Source organism: Mustela nivalis (assembly GCF_964662115.1).
Source record: "Mustela nivalis genome assembly, chromosome: 3".
NCBI lineage: Eukaryota > Metazoa > Chordata > Mammalia > Carnivora > Mustelidae > Mustela > Mustela nivalis.
Window position 1 is genome coordinate 35,755,841 of NC_139022.1, and position 13,249 is coordinate 35,769,089.

The 13,249-nt window shown below is 34.7% G+C and overlaps 1 protein-coding gene across 5 annotated transcripts in view; it reads left to right on the plus strand.

The window, feature by feature from the left end:
• The window catches only part of AP3S1 (adaptor related protein complex 3 subunit sigma 1), a 78,173-nt gene extending 69,566 nt beyond the window's left edge, over nt 1–8,607 (plus strand). For 2 of the 5 annotated variants that reach the window (XM_082725066.1, XM_082725067.1), the window contains one exon: nt 7,891–8,607. In XM_082725066.1, the coding sequence (XP_082581192.1) occupies nt 7,891–8,019 (129 nt within the window). In that variant the 3' untranslated portion in view covers nt 8,020–8,607. Of the gene's footprint in view, nt 1–2,045; nt 2,087–4,172; nt 4,190–6,587; nt 6,605–7,890 lie in introns of those variants that run through there. The other 3 variants (XM_082725068.1, XM_082725069.1, XM_082725070.1) reach the window with 3 other exon arrangements.
• The last annotated feature ends 4,642 nt before the right edge of the window (nt 8,608–13,249 follow it).

Sequence of the window (13,249 nt, forward strand, 5' to 3'; positions counted from 1 at the left end):
TTAACATAATGCTATCTTCATTGGAATTGAATGAAACACAGGAAGATGGCTAAATCCAAAACCTGCGGGTTAGAAACAGTTGAAGCTTTGTAGAAAAACATTTTCCAGTGTTCTCTTTTAAAGTGAAATAGTCCTGCATTTCTCTATAACTCAATTTACCATCCCTGTGAGTTGCCTAAAGGAGAGACTTATAATGATGACTCTTAAATAACTACTAATATTTGGTGTGTCCTACAGCCAATTTTAAAAATACTGGGTTTTGAAAAGGGAAAACAAACGAGATTAATACAGAAAGTTTTGTTTTAGGACAAGGAAAAGAACTCACAATATTATTTAGTATAGTTGTTTTGTCGCATCTTATTTAGTATAATAAAAGATTTACTATAACCTCTGAGCTATTAAAGTCATAAGTGATAACTCGAAGTTTTATGTAATTTGTGCAAACTTGCTTTACAAAAACCTATGGATATAGATTCTAAATGCCAAGAGACAGACAGTGACACAATCCTTTAATAATCAGTCAGAAATGAATGGATATGTGGGAATTTGTGACTTCTGTGTAATCATCTGTAAAAAATATATTGACCTTTTGTCTGGAATGTTCATATTCCAGGTTTTTAACTTCTTTTCATTGGTGGTGTCCTCTTTTTTATTTTTTCCTTTTTTTGTCCTTGGTTTGCTATTAACATACTGACAAAAGTCATGAAGGACCTATAATAATTGCATAATGGATATTTGCTTTCTGATTGTCCAGTAACACTTGGCTAATTTTTCCTTATCTGTAAAATAGAGCAGTAAATACAAAATTTTACATTTTCAGTGGAAAATAGTTTTAAGAATACTGTAACTTAAAAAAATCTCCTCACAGAAACAATTATGTTTAAAATGGTTTTAATACTGGTGGAAAAGGTACTGATATTTTTCATCCACTGATCTTTTAATTTGTATAGTTAGCTGTTACCTCCTACAAATTAATTTTTCTCCTCTACTAGGAAATATATTTTAAGTCTGGGAATAGACCACAACATTTTGTTTTTTTTTAATTAGGTGCTTCTCTATATGTGATGTCTGCTACTATTTTAGTTATAAAATAGAATTTTGAGTCAAAGTGAGGCCATTTAGTCGTGATCACTGTTTTAAAAAATTATGCCAAAAATAATGTTGGCTTTGTGCTATTCTTCAGTAATTTTTGTAATATGTTTGGAAGACTACCACCTTTTTTCCAGATACATTGGAATGTTAAGAGTTTTCAGTATGGATCCCATTTCCCTTTTACTAGATATATATATACCAAATATATAACTGCAGAATAATCCAAAATTATTTGAGAACACACTATAAGCTTTAATTAATCTGAGTCTTCCTTAAACTTTAGTTAAAATTTATTATGCAAGCAAAAACTTGTCAAGAAATAGTTAAAATTTAGAATATCATGGTTGATGAAAAGACCTGGTTATCATTCTTTTAAGATTAATTTAAATGGTATTGAGAATAGCATTTATTTTTAAAAAATCAGCCTGAGTATAATTAAATACAACTTTAAAGATACAACATGGATATACCTAGGTGACTTGACTTTGTCAGAAATTAAAAGTTTATTATTTTGGTTTAAAGGTAGTATATTTCTGGTGACAGTGGAAAGTGGACCAGTTTAATTCCTAATAACCTAGACAGGTAGAAGCAAAGATCTCCCAGATCTTTAAAGAGAGGAGAAACTAAGATATGCTCTGAATGTATTTTCATCTATCCTGATTTGACAGAAAAATGGTTTACTATGACACTGGGGTCTGGGGAAAGGAGGGTTTAAGCTGGGGGGTTGGTGGGATTTGGGGGAAGTTTAAGAGGCACTCAGGAATCTTCCTAGGAATAAAAGGACTCCCTGGGGGTGGAGGTAGAGGGGTGGGGTTGGGGAGACTTGTTAGGTTTTATGTATTTCATGTTATGAATAAATGGGTCTGAATATAGTCACTACTTTTTTAAAGTCAGTCTTCTTTTTTTCCGAACATCCTGATCTTTCTAGCTCTTTCCATTCTTCTCTCTTACAGACCTTTATCTTTCAATCTCCCAGACAGGACAGGTAGACAAGGTATTGCTGACTTTGAGAAAACTGTACTTTAACAAAGGGAAAGCAAAATGATGTCAAAGGCAATTAATTATTTAGGCCAGACTCAAAAATTCTTTGTGTTAATGAACCCATGTAGTCCCTGTAGCCTATTTTTCATTCTAGTTTCTCCTTGTAGTTTCTTCATCTTTTATTGGACTTACTGTATTTTACTAGTGTTTCATTGATGTCATATTTGTTCTGTTTTGTCTGCCTGCATTGTAAAAGGAAAGTTCTTTTGTTCTTTTTTTTAAAACATTGTCATTTAATTGACATATTACATTTGTAGAAATGACAGTTTACTTTGTATATAAAGATGTAGAGTGTATTTCAAAAATAATATGGTGGAATTAATTTAACTCTCACAGAGAGGCTCCCCCCCCCCCCCCACCACTCTTTCTAAATTAGGATTCTAACATAAAATTGCCTGCTGGGGTTTGGAAGCTGTGAATTTGAAAACCAAAAGCTGAACCTTTAGAGTTTTGCATACAAAGTGAAAAGCAATGAAGGTTTAGAATAGTGACTTTTAAATAGTACTTTTCCCCACATAATGGTTTTCAGTTCCAAAGTCTTAACATAATGGTTTTCAGTTCCGTATTAAAAGTGGCCAAGAAAAAGTATAAGATAACAAATCTTCCAAAATTGAATTAAAGCTTCTAAAAATTAAATGTTCTAAAAATGGGAATTAAATATTTTGACCAAAATAAAATGGATTTCCAGGGAAGCAACCTTCTGACATCTAAACACTGTAATAAGTAAGACTCAGTAAAATATTGTTATTGGACATTTTTACAAAGCGTATTGCCTCATATTGAAAATGTTTTTAATAGACTCATAGCTTTATAAAACTAAATTTTCTCTGGCATTTCCTATGCATTTTTTTCACACCCTAAGTTAACTGTGTAAATTGTTTTTTTTTTTTTTAATTTTAATCTAAATGCTAACGAACAGCTTTTTTTGTTGTTGTTGAAAGCCATACAAAGATGAAAAATGAAAATGTTCATAGGCCTCCATTTAAAAATTTCAAAATGAAAATACTTTATTGAGTCCCAAAGAGGGAAAAAAAAATCTGTAAATTCAACAAGTTAGATTATCCACTTTACTAATTAGAAAAGTGCCACTGAGAATTTGGCATTGCTTTTTTAGCCACTTAAGTATTACTTTCTGGATGTGTTTGAGAAGTGGCAACATACAGGTGGCTTTTTAATTTCTTATCCCAAGATGGTAGGCACTGTCGTGAAGCCGGGAATACCACTTTTGGTCCTTAGATCTCTGTAACTTTATCCCCAGAATAGAAAATACATAATTGTCTCCTTTATTCCACTGACCCAAATCACTGCCAATTTCTGTGTTCTGGTCTTTAGTTTATGTTAAATTGTCATTTTTTAGCAAAGAACCACTTGGGTCTTTAACTTCCATCACTAGAACTAGTAATTAGCTTTCTTTCTTTTTAAATCAATATCTATTTTCAAAGAGCTTAGAGAACAAGAAAAGTGGCCCTAATACAATGATGCTGGCCAGTCAGCTTGTGAATTGGTTCAGCTTTTTACCTTGACATTCAGTTCACTCTGTTCTTCTCCAGAATTATGGTGAGGACCCCTGCATTCATGTGTAATGATTGGAATTAGTTACGTTAAATCCATGAATTGGACATTATTAGTCTGCTATATTTATTTTGCACAGGCAAGTGCTGTACTGGAAATTAAAACTATAACTGAAGATTATATTAACTGGATTGTATAATTTGGAAGGTTTTTAAATTTTTAAATATTCTGATTTTGATAAAAACTTTTATAAAATGTTACAGTTCTTCCTAGAGGGTTGTCATGAGCATTTCTAACCCGTTTGTTTATAATTGGAGTATTAAAGCACTGCCCTTAAAGAGCAAGCCTATTACAGATTCCGAGATTAAAAGTTACTCTGCCTTGCATTCAGAAGTTAAAATAATTGAATTTACTGTTTTGCTCAAAACATGCATTCAGAAACTGCCATTATTTTGTTAATGATTTTGAGTCTGAAACCATTTAATACTGTGTTTATTAATGTTGATGTTCTTTCACTTTGCTGTTAGGTCAAGATTATGAATGTGCATAGCAACTTCCAGCAGGAGGGGTGGGTAGAGGTTTTAGTATGTACAGACCATTCCCACTACCATCTTACTCTGTATTTCAGGCTTGAAAAAATATTTTAAGATGGTAGGATGGTATTTTATGTCTTAGATGAAATAAACATCTAGATTCTTTCCTTTTTCCTTCAAGAAAGTTAATTGCTTATTGCATGAGGAAAAGGGAGCCTTCCGATTCTTCGTAATATATTTTAGTAGTGCTGCTTTTTCACTTTTGCTTGCACATATTTTGTTTATTTTTGGGTCTGGCAATTTAAAAACAAAATCAAAAACAAATCATATCCATCCATTACTATCTTTGTGATTCAAGTGCTTGAAATTTCCGAGAGTATGTCTGTATAAGTCTTCTATCTGTTTGGCCTCATTTTGGTATACTTGCAGACTTCATTTTGTTTTCTTTCTCTTAATTCTGTTAATTTATTTAATTTCATGGGAGAGAAAACATGGCCATTCTTTTATATACTGTACTTCATTCTTTCATCCAATTCATACTCTTAACTGCTTTGGATTCATATATTTATTTTTGTTAGTGGAGTTGCTGCAGTTTGGTGGTGCTCGAGTATAATAACATAGATGGAAACAAGTTATTTCTCCAGTAGGGTTTCATTCTTTTTATTTCTGCTTTGTGTCAACTGTGTAATCTTAAATCTTTAAGAGCTTTGTTGTACTGTCAGAAATATCTTAATTTTACATTTTAAATTGTACATACGACTAACAAGTCAGGTAAGCTTAATTTCTGTAAATTTTAGTGTTCAAAAAAATGAATTAGTAAAAGTTATCTTGTTGCTTTGAATATATCTTACTGAAAAAAATCATAACTAAGACAAAAATTACTTTATACTTCTCTCTTGGCACACTGACCTCCTAATGGCAAATTACCTCTTTTACATTTTATTCTTTCATAAAAATGTTTCAGACTTCATTTTCATGGAAGTCTAAAAATGAAATTTGTTTTATAGCAGTTCTGGTGTTGACTACTTGAGACATCTTTTATTTTTAAGCTATAAGTTTTTATATATAGATAGCTCAGTTTAGCATCTACTTACTGATCAACAGTTCTTTTTATATTTTTTATATTTTATAGTCTGCAAAATCTGATTTCTTAAAATGTTAGTTTAATTAAAAATTGAAGTTGCACATTACAATTTTTTTATTCCCTACCATTTAAATTCATGACATATTATACAAAAGTATTGAACATGCTTGAGAAATAATTTGATTCTCTTAATTCATTTGCGTGTTCTGAATAGTTGCCATCCTTTGCATGTGTATGGCTTGCTGCTTATGTTTAGAGGAATTGTAGTTTGTTGTACTTAGAAACTTCTTTTTGTTTTACATTATAAGAACTTGGCACATATATGCTATTTAAATCAATTGCTATATTGACTTTATGTATTCTCATTAGCAGCCAACAGTCGACACCATCTTTGGTCACAAAGAAACGGCTTAATCTAAAGAAATTTTACAGGATGCATTTTTGTTTTCATTTTCTTTGCTCAAGTTAAGTTAGCTGTTCATGGTACAGGGTCTTATGGAAAAGAAAGCTTGTCAATGACATTTAATACTTAAAAAATTATTTTTACTGTTTATAAAAGTAAAATCATAGCATCCAGTAAAACATACACACCTATCTACCTTCTCTCTCTCTGTCTCTATCTCAATAATAAAAGTCCTCTGATCATTCATGCCTGTTAAAATATTTGTACTCAAATATCTTATTAGTAGTTTTTTTAAATAGTCTACTCATCATTTGTGCCCTATAGAGACACACCCAAATAAAAATAGTGGCAAATTGGTTTTTTAATTAGAAAAATTACAAAATCCTTTTACCTGGAAAACTGATACTAGCTCCAGGATATCTATAAGTTTATAAAATAATTTATTCTTTGGCCAACAACATACTTTTGGGTAAAAGGAAGAGAGCCTTGACAAGATAGTAAACTTCTTTGAACTGGATCCTTCTTTGATCCTAAACCATTCCAAATTTTGGTAGCTGGACTACATTGAACTTGAAATAATCAGATTAAAGACCCTTTTCATTATGAGTCATGTTACTCTAAACAATATTTATTCGTATCTCCAACATCTTTGGGGGGTATAAAAACAACTGCGTTGCTTCAGGTAGGTATAAATGTAGGGGTCAGTCAAAAACAACTTACTTCCATTAAATCATAAAAATTGAATGCTCCAGCCCTACTCATTCTTTAATTGGATATGGAGTGTTTCATTTATATCATTGCCTGTGTGGACCATAGCTATTATTAATACTATTTTACTGATTTTTTCTATTATTTCCAATTCTGAGTTGATAATCCGTGGCTTTTATTTCATTGCTTAACAATGTTTGTATCCTTTATTCAGCAAATAGTTTACACTGGCCTATTTTGTATCAGTCAAGATTTTTCTCAGGTAACAGCTTTATTATTATTATTATTTTGATGAACAAAAGAGGTAGGATTACATAAGAGAAAAAAACCCTAAAATTTCAAAAGGGACATTAAAACTAGTAATTCTAATTACACAGACGTTGTCTCATATATGGAAGATTTGTTTTTGTTACCTAATTGTCTGCTTTTGTCAAGATGATGTATGCCACTGAATTCAGATGTATGTTGCCTTGATTGTGTCACCTGAATAAAAATTGATGAAATCTAAATCTAACTTAAACCATAAAAGTATCAAGACTGTTGAAGCTATTTGAAAAAGATGATATGTATGCATTTTTCTTCTAAGCATATTTTCTTTCAAAATTATTTCACAAATTATAAATTTCCCTAAGGTAAAAGTGAAATACTGTACACTAATGCTACTAGATGTTTTAAAATTCATTTATTTACATAAATAATACCTTTTGCATTTATGCTGTTCTTTCTCCAAATTTGTATATTGTAAACTGAACCTATGTTGTTGGATCTACTTTATGTGACAAAGTATTTTTAATCATTATATTTTTTTCTAACTCATCAAAGGTTGGAAAAGTCCTCCTGTTGCATTTTCATTTTTAGGCAGAACTGCTCTCTTTAGACTGAGGCTTTACTTTAAAAGCCTGATTTTTTTTTTCTTCAGTGTTCTAGAACTTCCATAGAAAAATTGAGAAGAGCCTCCGCAATTAAAATAATTTTTTAAAAAAATTTGTTCTTTTGAAATGCTTTAAGGGTTTGGCCCTAAGTAAAGAAACTAGACAAGTATGATCTGTTACTTTAAGTTTTTATTTTATACCACATTTTGATGATAAATGCTGTTTTAAAAGCAAAACAAAACAAACCCCAAATCTATCATGATTATTGCAAGAGATGTTTAAAAGGAAACTGATGTAAAATATGCTTCATGCTTATATCATAAGTCAGTAAGCCATGGTGCAGGGGAAGACCTGGTTTTTGTCATTTGAATAGTGGATGTGATGTCTAAGTAGTGCAGGCTAATTTGTATCGAAATTTTTACGTTCTTATCATTGCATGTATTCACTGTATTTTTTAATGTGTCAACTGTTTTCTCTTTATAGATTAGAGTTTCAAAGTAACCATCCCATACCAATTCAAACTACCATCTGGTCTCTAAGCTTGTTATATGAATCTTTTATCATTGTCCTCCATTTTTAGTGTTTTTTGATGAGCTACACCTGAGTTGTACATTTTCTTTTTCTTTTATTTGCTTCTGTATACAGGCTGGCTTAGCGGGAGCTCCAGCCCGTGCTGTATCAGCTGTAAAGAATATGAATCTTCCTGAGATCCCAAGAAATATTAACATTGGTGACATCAGTATAAAAGTGCCAAACCTGCCCTCTTTTAAATAAAAAATTAAAAAGGCCACTCCCAGGTAAAATCCAGGGGGAAAAGTCATCTAAGTTTACCATGCAGTTGTTTACCAAAAAATAGAGGAGAGTCTTAACTTTTGCTCTTGGATTTAAGTCAAGGTACTGTATAAAAGTTGTGTAAAATCGGTATGGAAGTTCAATGTTGCTTTTCTTGCTCAGTGATTTTGAAGAAATTGAGTAGTTCCAGTGTGATGTTTCTCTTTCTTTTATAAACTGCATTCCTGTGCCCACCTATGGCATGCCTCTGTGTATTGGCTACTACAGTATTTCAAAAAGTGTTTGAGACGTTTCTTTAAATTATGTACAATCCAAAATGTTGGTGTTTTGTATGGATCACAAGTGCAGCATTCCATAATTCTTTCTGTTATTTGTCACAATGGTTATTTAAAGAACCAAGTATGTATTGCATGAAAACATTATGACCTTTTCCTCTTAGTTTAAATAAACTCCAAGGTAACTGGACTTCTAAAGCACCTTTCTGTTTGCCTGATATCTACTTTAGCAATAATTTTTTTACAACCCTCTAACTCAACAAAGTAAATAAAAGTATATTTTATCACTGTTAAACAGCTGCTGGTGTTGATTTATTTAATTCATACTTTTTTAATATTCAAAAACTCACTAATTATTCTAAAAATCAGTTATTTCACAAGTCAAGAGGTATGTATGGGGTAATACGTTGTGTACGGATGTGAGGTGGGAGATGACAAATCTTTTTCTAAAATCCATATTGAGAAATCACAAAACCTACTTTATACAGATAGGTGTAAATTTTTCATCTGGTCCCTTCTTGCTGAGTTGATGAAAAATAATTTTGGCAAATATCTAGTTACTTTTGAACACAAAACCCTATGGGGCTCCACCTGACTATTCTATCCCAAAATTGAAGCTAAAGCATTTTCTTAAGTTTTAACACTCTCCTATTCTGATTTCCCATTATTGTCCCACATTTTCTTATTTGGTCTTATCTTCTGAACCATGAATGGAGTTCCTCTTCCAGTTAGACCAAGGTGGTATTTTGTTATTGTTGTTTTACAGCTTTAGTCCTCCCCATGAGTTCTATTTGGCACATTTCCTTAGATTTGTGACATGTATGAATTTTACTTCATGAGCTCTGGGATGTAAGAAAAGTCACTTTATTTTTTCTAAATAATATTTATCTAATGCTGAGTTTCTGTTGAGGCCATCGATATTCAGTCTGCAATTGTTTGGGATTCCTATCAGTTCAGAGATGGGTGAAAGTTCTCTGCAAAGCAGAACATTCAGGTGGTCAACCTGAATTTATAATTTGATCTGGTCTTCGATCATTTGATAAATATGTTTTAAATGCCTACTGTGCCATCTCTCAGGGAGCTATAAACAGTACCCCACATAGTGCCTGGCAGGATCGCCCCCTGCCCTTTTTCTTTTCCCTTTGTTTTGGGGGAAAAATTGTGAGAAGATTAAGTTCAGGCTTGATTAGGATGTGCCAAAATTAGGTAAAATTAGGTAAACTTCTGGGCCAGCTACTAGTTTTACCTCAGGAAATAATCAAAAGGATTTCATCTCCCATTGTATTCTAGTAAGAAAAGCAAAACATTGTACAAATGGTGAGAAGAGGCAAGTCATCTTACTTATTTCTTACTAACCAAGGAATAGGTAGAGATACTTAATTTTATGAGTAGTCAGAAATGCAAGTTAAAAGGACAATTAGATTTTACTTTCACTCATCATATAAGAAAAATTAGGACAGGTGACAACATCCAATGCTGAAGAGGTTATGAGGAATGAGAACTGTCATTGCTGGTGGGAATGTAATATATTGTTAACATTTTTTTTGTAAGCATATGCCAAGCTTTGTGAAAAAAAGTTTTTTTTAAGATTGATTTATTCTTGAGGGAGAGAGAGCACATGAGCGCAGGGAGGAGTAGGGAAGGGGAGAGAGGACAAGGGAAAGAGTCCCAAGCAGATTTTGCACTGAGCATGGACCCCAGTAGGGCTTCGATCTCATGACCTATGAGGTCATGACCTGAGTCGGAAAGCAAGAGTCGGACACTCAACCAACTGAGACACTGAGGCACCCCCAACTTTGTGAAAATTTTTAAAAATAAAAATACACATTTTACATATACCCATGACCCACTCTCGGGACTCTAGTCTTCTAGCATCCTTGGTTTCTGTATACACAAAGGTATTTATTGCATCAGTTTTTTATAAAGCAAAAAATTATAAACTGGAGATACCTTCAATACCTACCAGTAAGGAACTGGTAAAACTGTGGTAACTATCATACTAATCATAGCAAAAGACTGGAATGGCCCAGATGTCCTTTGGAAGGAGATTGGTTGGAAAGCTAGTTTACATCCACAATATGGAATCTTATGGAATTATCCAAATGAGAAACAGCTGTGTACATTGCTACAGATTTATTCCCTAGAATACACTGTTAAGTGAAAACAGCAAGATGGAAAAACATACATACGGTATTATATTAGTAGTTGAGGTTTTCTCTAGAGAAATAGCCAATAGGATGACTGTATATTCATAGATCTTCCTCAATAAACTAGTCAGGAGCTGAAATATCCTAAGTCAGAAATGCATTTGTTAAACCTAACCTACTGAACATCAAAGCTTAGCCTACCCTACCTTAAACGTGCTCAACATCATGTTAGTTATGTTAAAGTTGGGCAAAATTAGCTCACACAAAGCTAATTTTATAATAAACTGTTGAATGTCTCATGTAGTTTCTTGAACACTGAGTGTGAAAGACAGGATGGTTATATGGATAGAATGGTCCTAAATGTGTTGGTTTACTTTGGTGATTGCATGGCCGACTGGGAGCTTGGGCTCACTGCTGCCTACCCAGATACACAAGAGAGTATTGTACTGCATATCGCTAGCTAGGGGAAAGATAAACATTCAAAACTGGAAGTACAGTTGCTACTGAATGCATACTGCTTTCACACCATCATAAAGTCGAAAATTTGTAAGTTGTACCATTGTACATCGGAAACTTACTGTATAGTAAGATTAACAGCCTTTAAATCAATAGGCTGAGTAAAGGGGATTGTTCTTCCTAATGCAGGTGGGCCTTGTCCAGTCCGTTGAAGGCCTAAATAGAATAAAGGGGCAGATTCACATCCAAATAAGAGAGATTTCCTTCTACCTGTCTTCAAATTGGAATATCAGCTTTTTCCTGCCTTCAGAAAAACTGACACATCAGTTTATCCCGGGTCTTAGGCCTGCCAACCTTTAGACTGGAATTACACCATTCGGCTCTCCTGGCTCTCAGGCCCCTAGACTTGGACTGGAACTTCATCTTCGGCTCTCTTAAATCTCAGATTGCTGACTCACTCTGTGGATCTTGGGGCTTGTCAGCCTTTGTAATCATGTGGGCCAATTGCTTTTAATAAATCTCCTTAAATAAAACCATGGTGTTGGTGATATTTTTAAAATAACATGAGAGATTTCTTATAAAAGTCAGTTCGATTCTGAAGGGAGGAAAAAGCCAGTGTCCCAGTTTGAAGACATGCAGGAGGAATTCTCTCTTACTTGGGTGAGGGTCAGCCTTTTTATTTGATTTGTGTCTTTGACTGATTGGGTGAGGCGCACCCACACTGGGGAGAGCTCTCTGCTTTACTCAGTATACTGACTTAAATGTTCATTTCAACTAAAAACCCTCACAGGAACATCCACAATGTTTAAGCAAATGTCTGGGCACCCCTGTGCCCAGTCAAGTTAACACACAAAATTAACCATCACAGTAGGCTGCCAATTACCCAAAACAAACAAACAAAAAAAAGTACATGTATTGTTAATATTTTTAAGGGGGAAGGATACACTATATATTTTTTAAAATATTATCAATAGTGAGAGGGAGGAAACAGGGCAGAAATTTGGGAATAGAAACTAGACTTCTCAGAAGGTTCTTGGGTGCATCCTTTAGGACTGAAGCACGCATTCCCTCAGCTGCTGGCAGAGTTGGTGGCTGAGCACACTCAGCGGAGTTGCTATTTGAATATCCATCAACTGAAGACTGTTCATTCACCTAAGTCCCGACTCTTCTCCAAACACATCCTACATCCAGGTTATAAAAGCCCAGCCCCCTCGCCTAAGGTGGGACAACTCTGAAAGGTCCTCCCAGCTCCAGTGCTACCCATGAGGTCAGCTGAGGCCTTTGTCGTGACTGCACTGCTACTTTTTTTGTCTGCCTCATCGTACTGCCAACAGACACAGGTTTTGAGTCCGATGGCATACCATGGTGGATGTCTTGCATGCCAATCTCTGTCTCAGTCTGTCTGTCCAGGGAAGCCCATCTAAGGCAGCAATAGCCAAGAATGGTCTCAGGAAGCAGATTCTGCCATGAGACTTTGGAGCCAGATCATGCACCGGTAGGTTGCCAATGGAGGATCCCGTTACCGGTGGAACACGGAGCATGGACCACCACCGTGGCAATGTAATTGTTGAAACTTTCATCGATGCTTAACTGGAATGGGATACTGGGAATGCTCTGGTAGGGTCAATGTCTGAGGCCTCGGAGAAGTTCAAGAGAAGTAGAATTACAAAGAGTATGGAATTGGATGTTGGTTGTTGGGGGCAGTCAGTGCATTCGAGAAATGTTGAAGGTGATTAATCACCCATTAAAGGCTATGTATGAAAAGCCAGAGGGCCTCCTTGACAGCCTATAAAGCCTCTCATCTCATGCAGCTGGAAGATGGAAGGTGCTGAGGACCATGGCAGATTGGCATTTAAGATTGGCAGAGCTCAAGAGAAGATTGGATTACAGCACCATCATATCTGCTAAGCCAAGGTCAGAGACACAGTAGGAAAGAAGTAGGACCTGAAACTTGAGATGAGGACATCTGGGTTCATGCACCCAAAACTCTTGGATATGGACCTGCAGAAGTAGCCCCCTTCTTGCTGTTAAGTTTCCACTCACTGCCTTCGTTTCCCTTGTTGAAGACGATGCGTTAACTTCTGCATCACAGGATAACATATACCCACTCAGGATTGCCTCACCTGCTCTACACTAAGCCAATAACTAGAGTGAAGAAGACCCAACGCACAACTCAGTCAGGTGCTGGGCCTGCCAGAGTTGCCGTAGAACCTCACCCAAATAAACTCAGAGGAGCCGAGAGAGTACATATGAGCCTGGATCCTGAGGATTCTGGGCCAAGGGGGAAAGAACATAAAGTTGGATGAGAGAGAGTTTATTTATATGTAAGTGCTT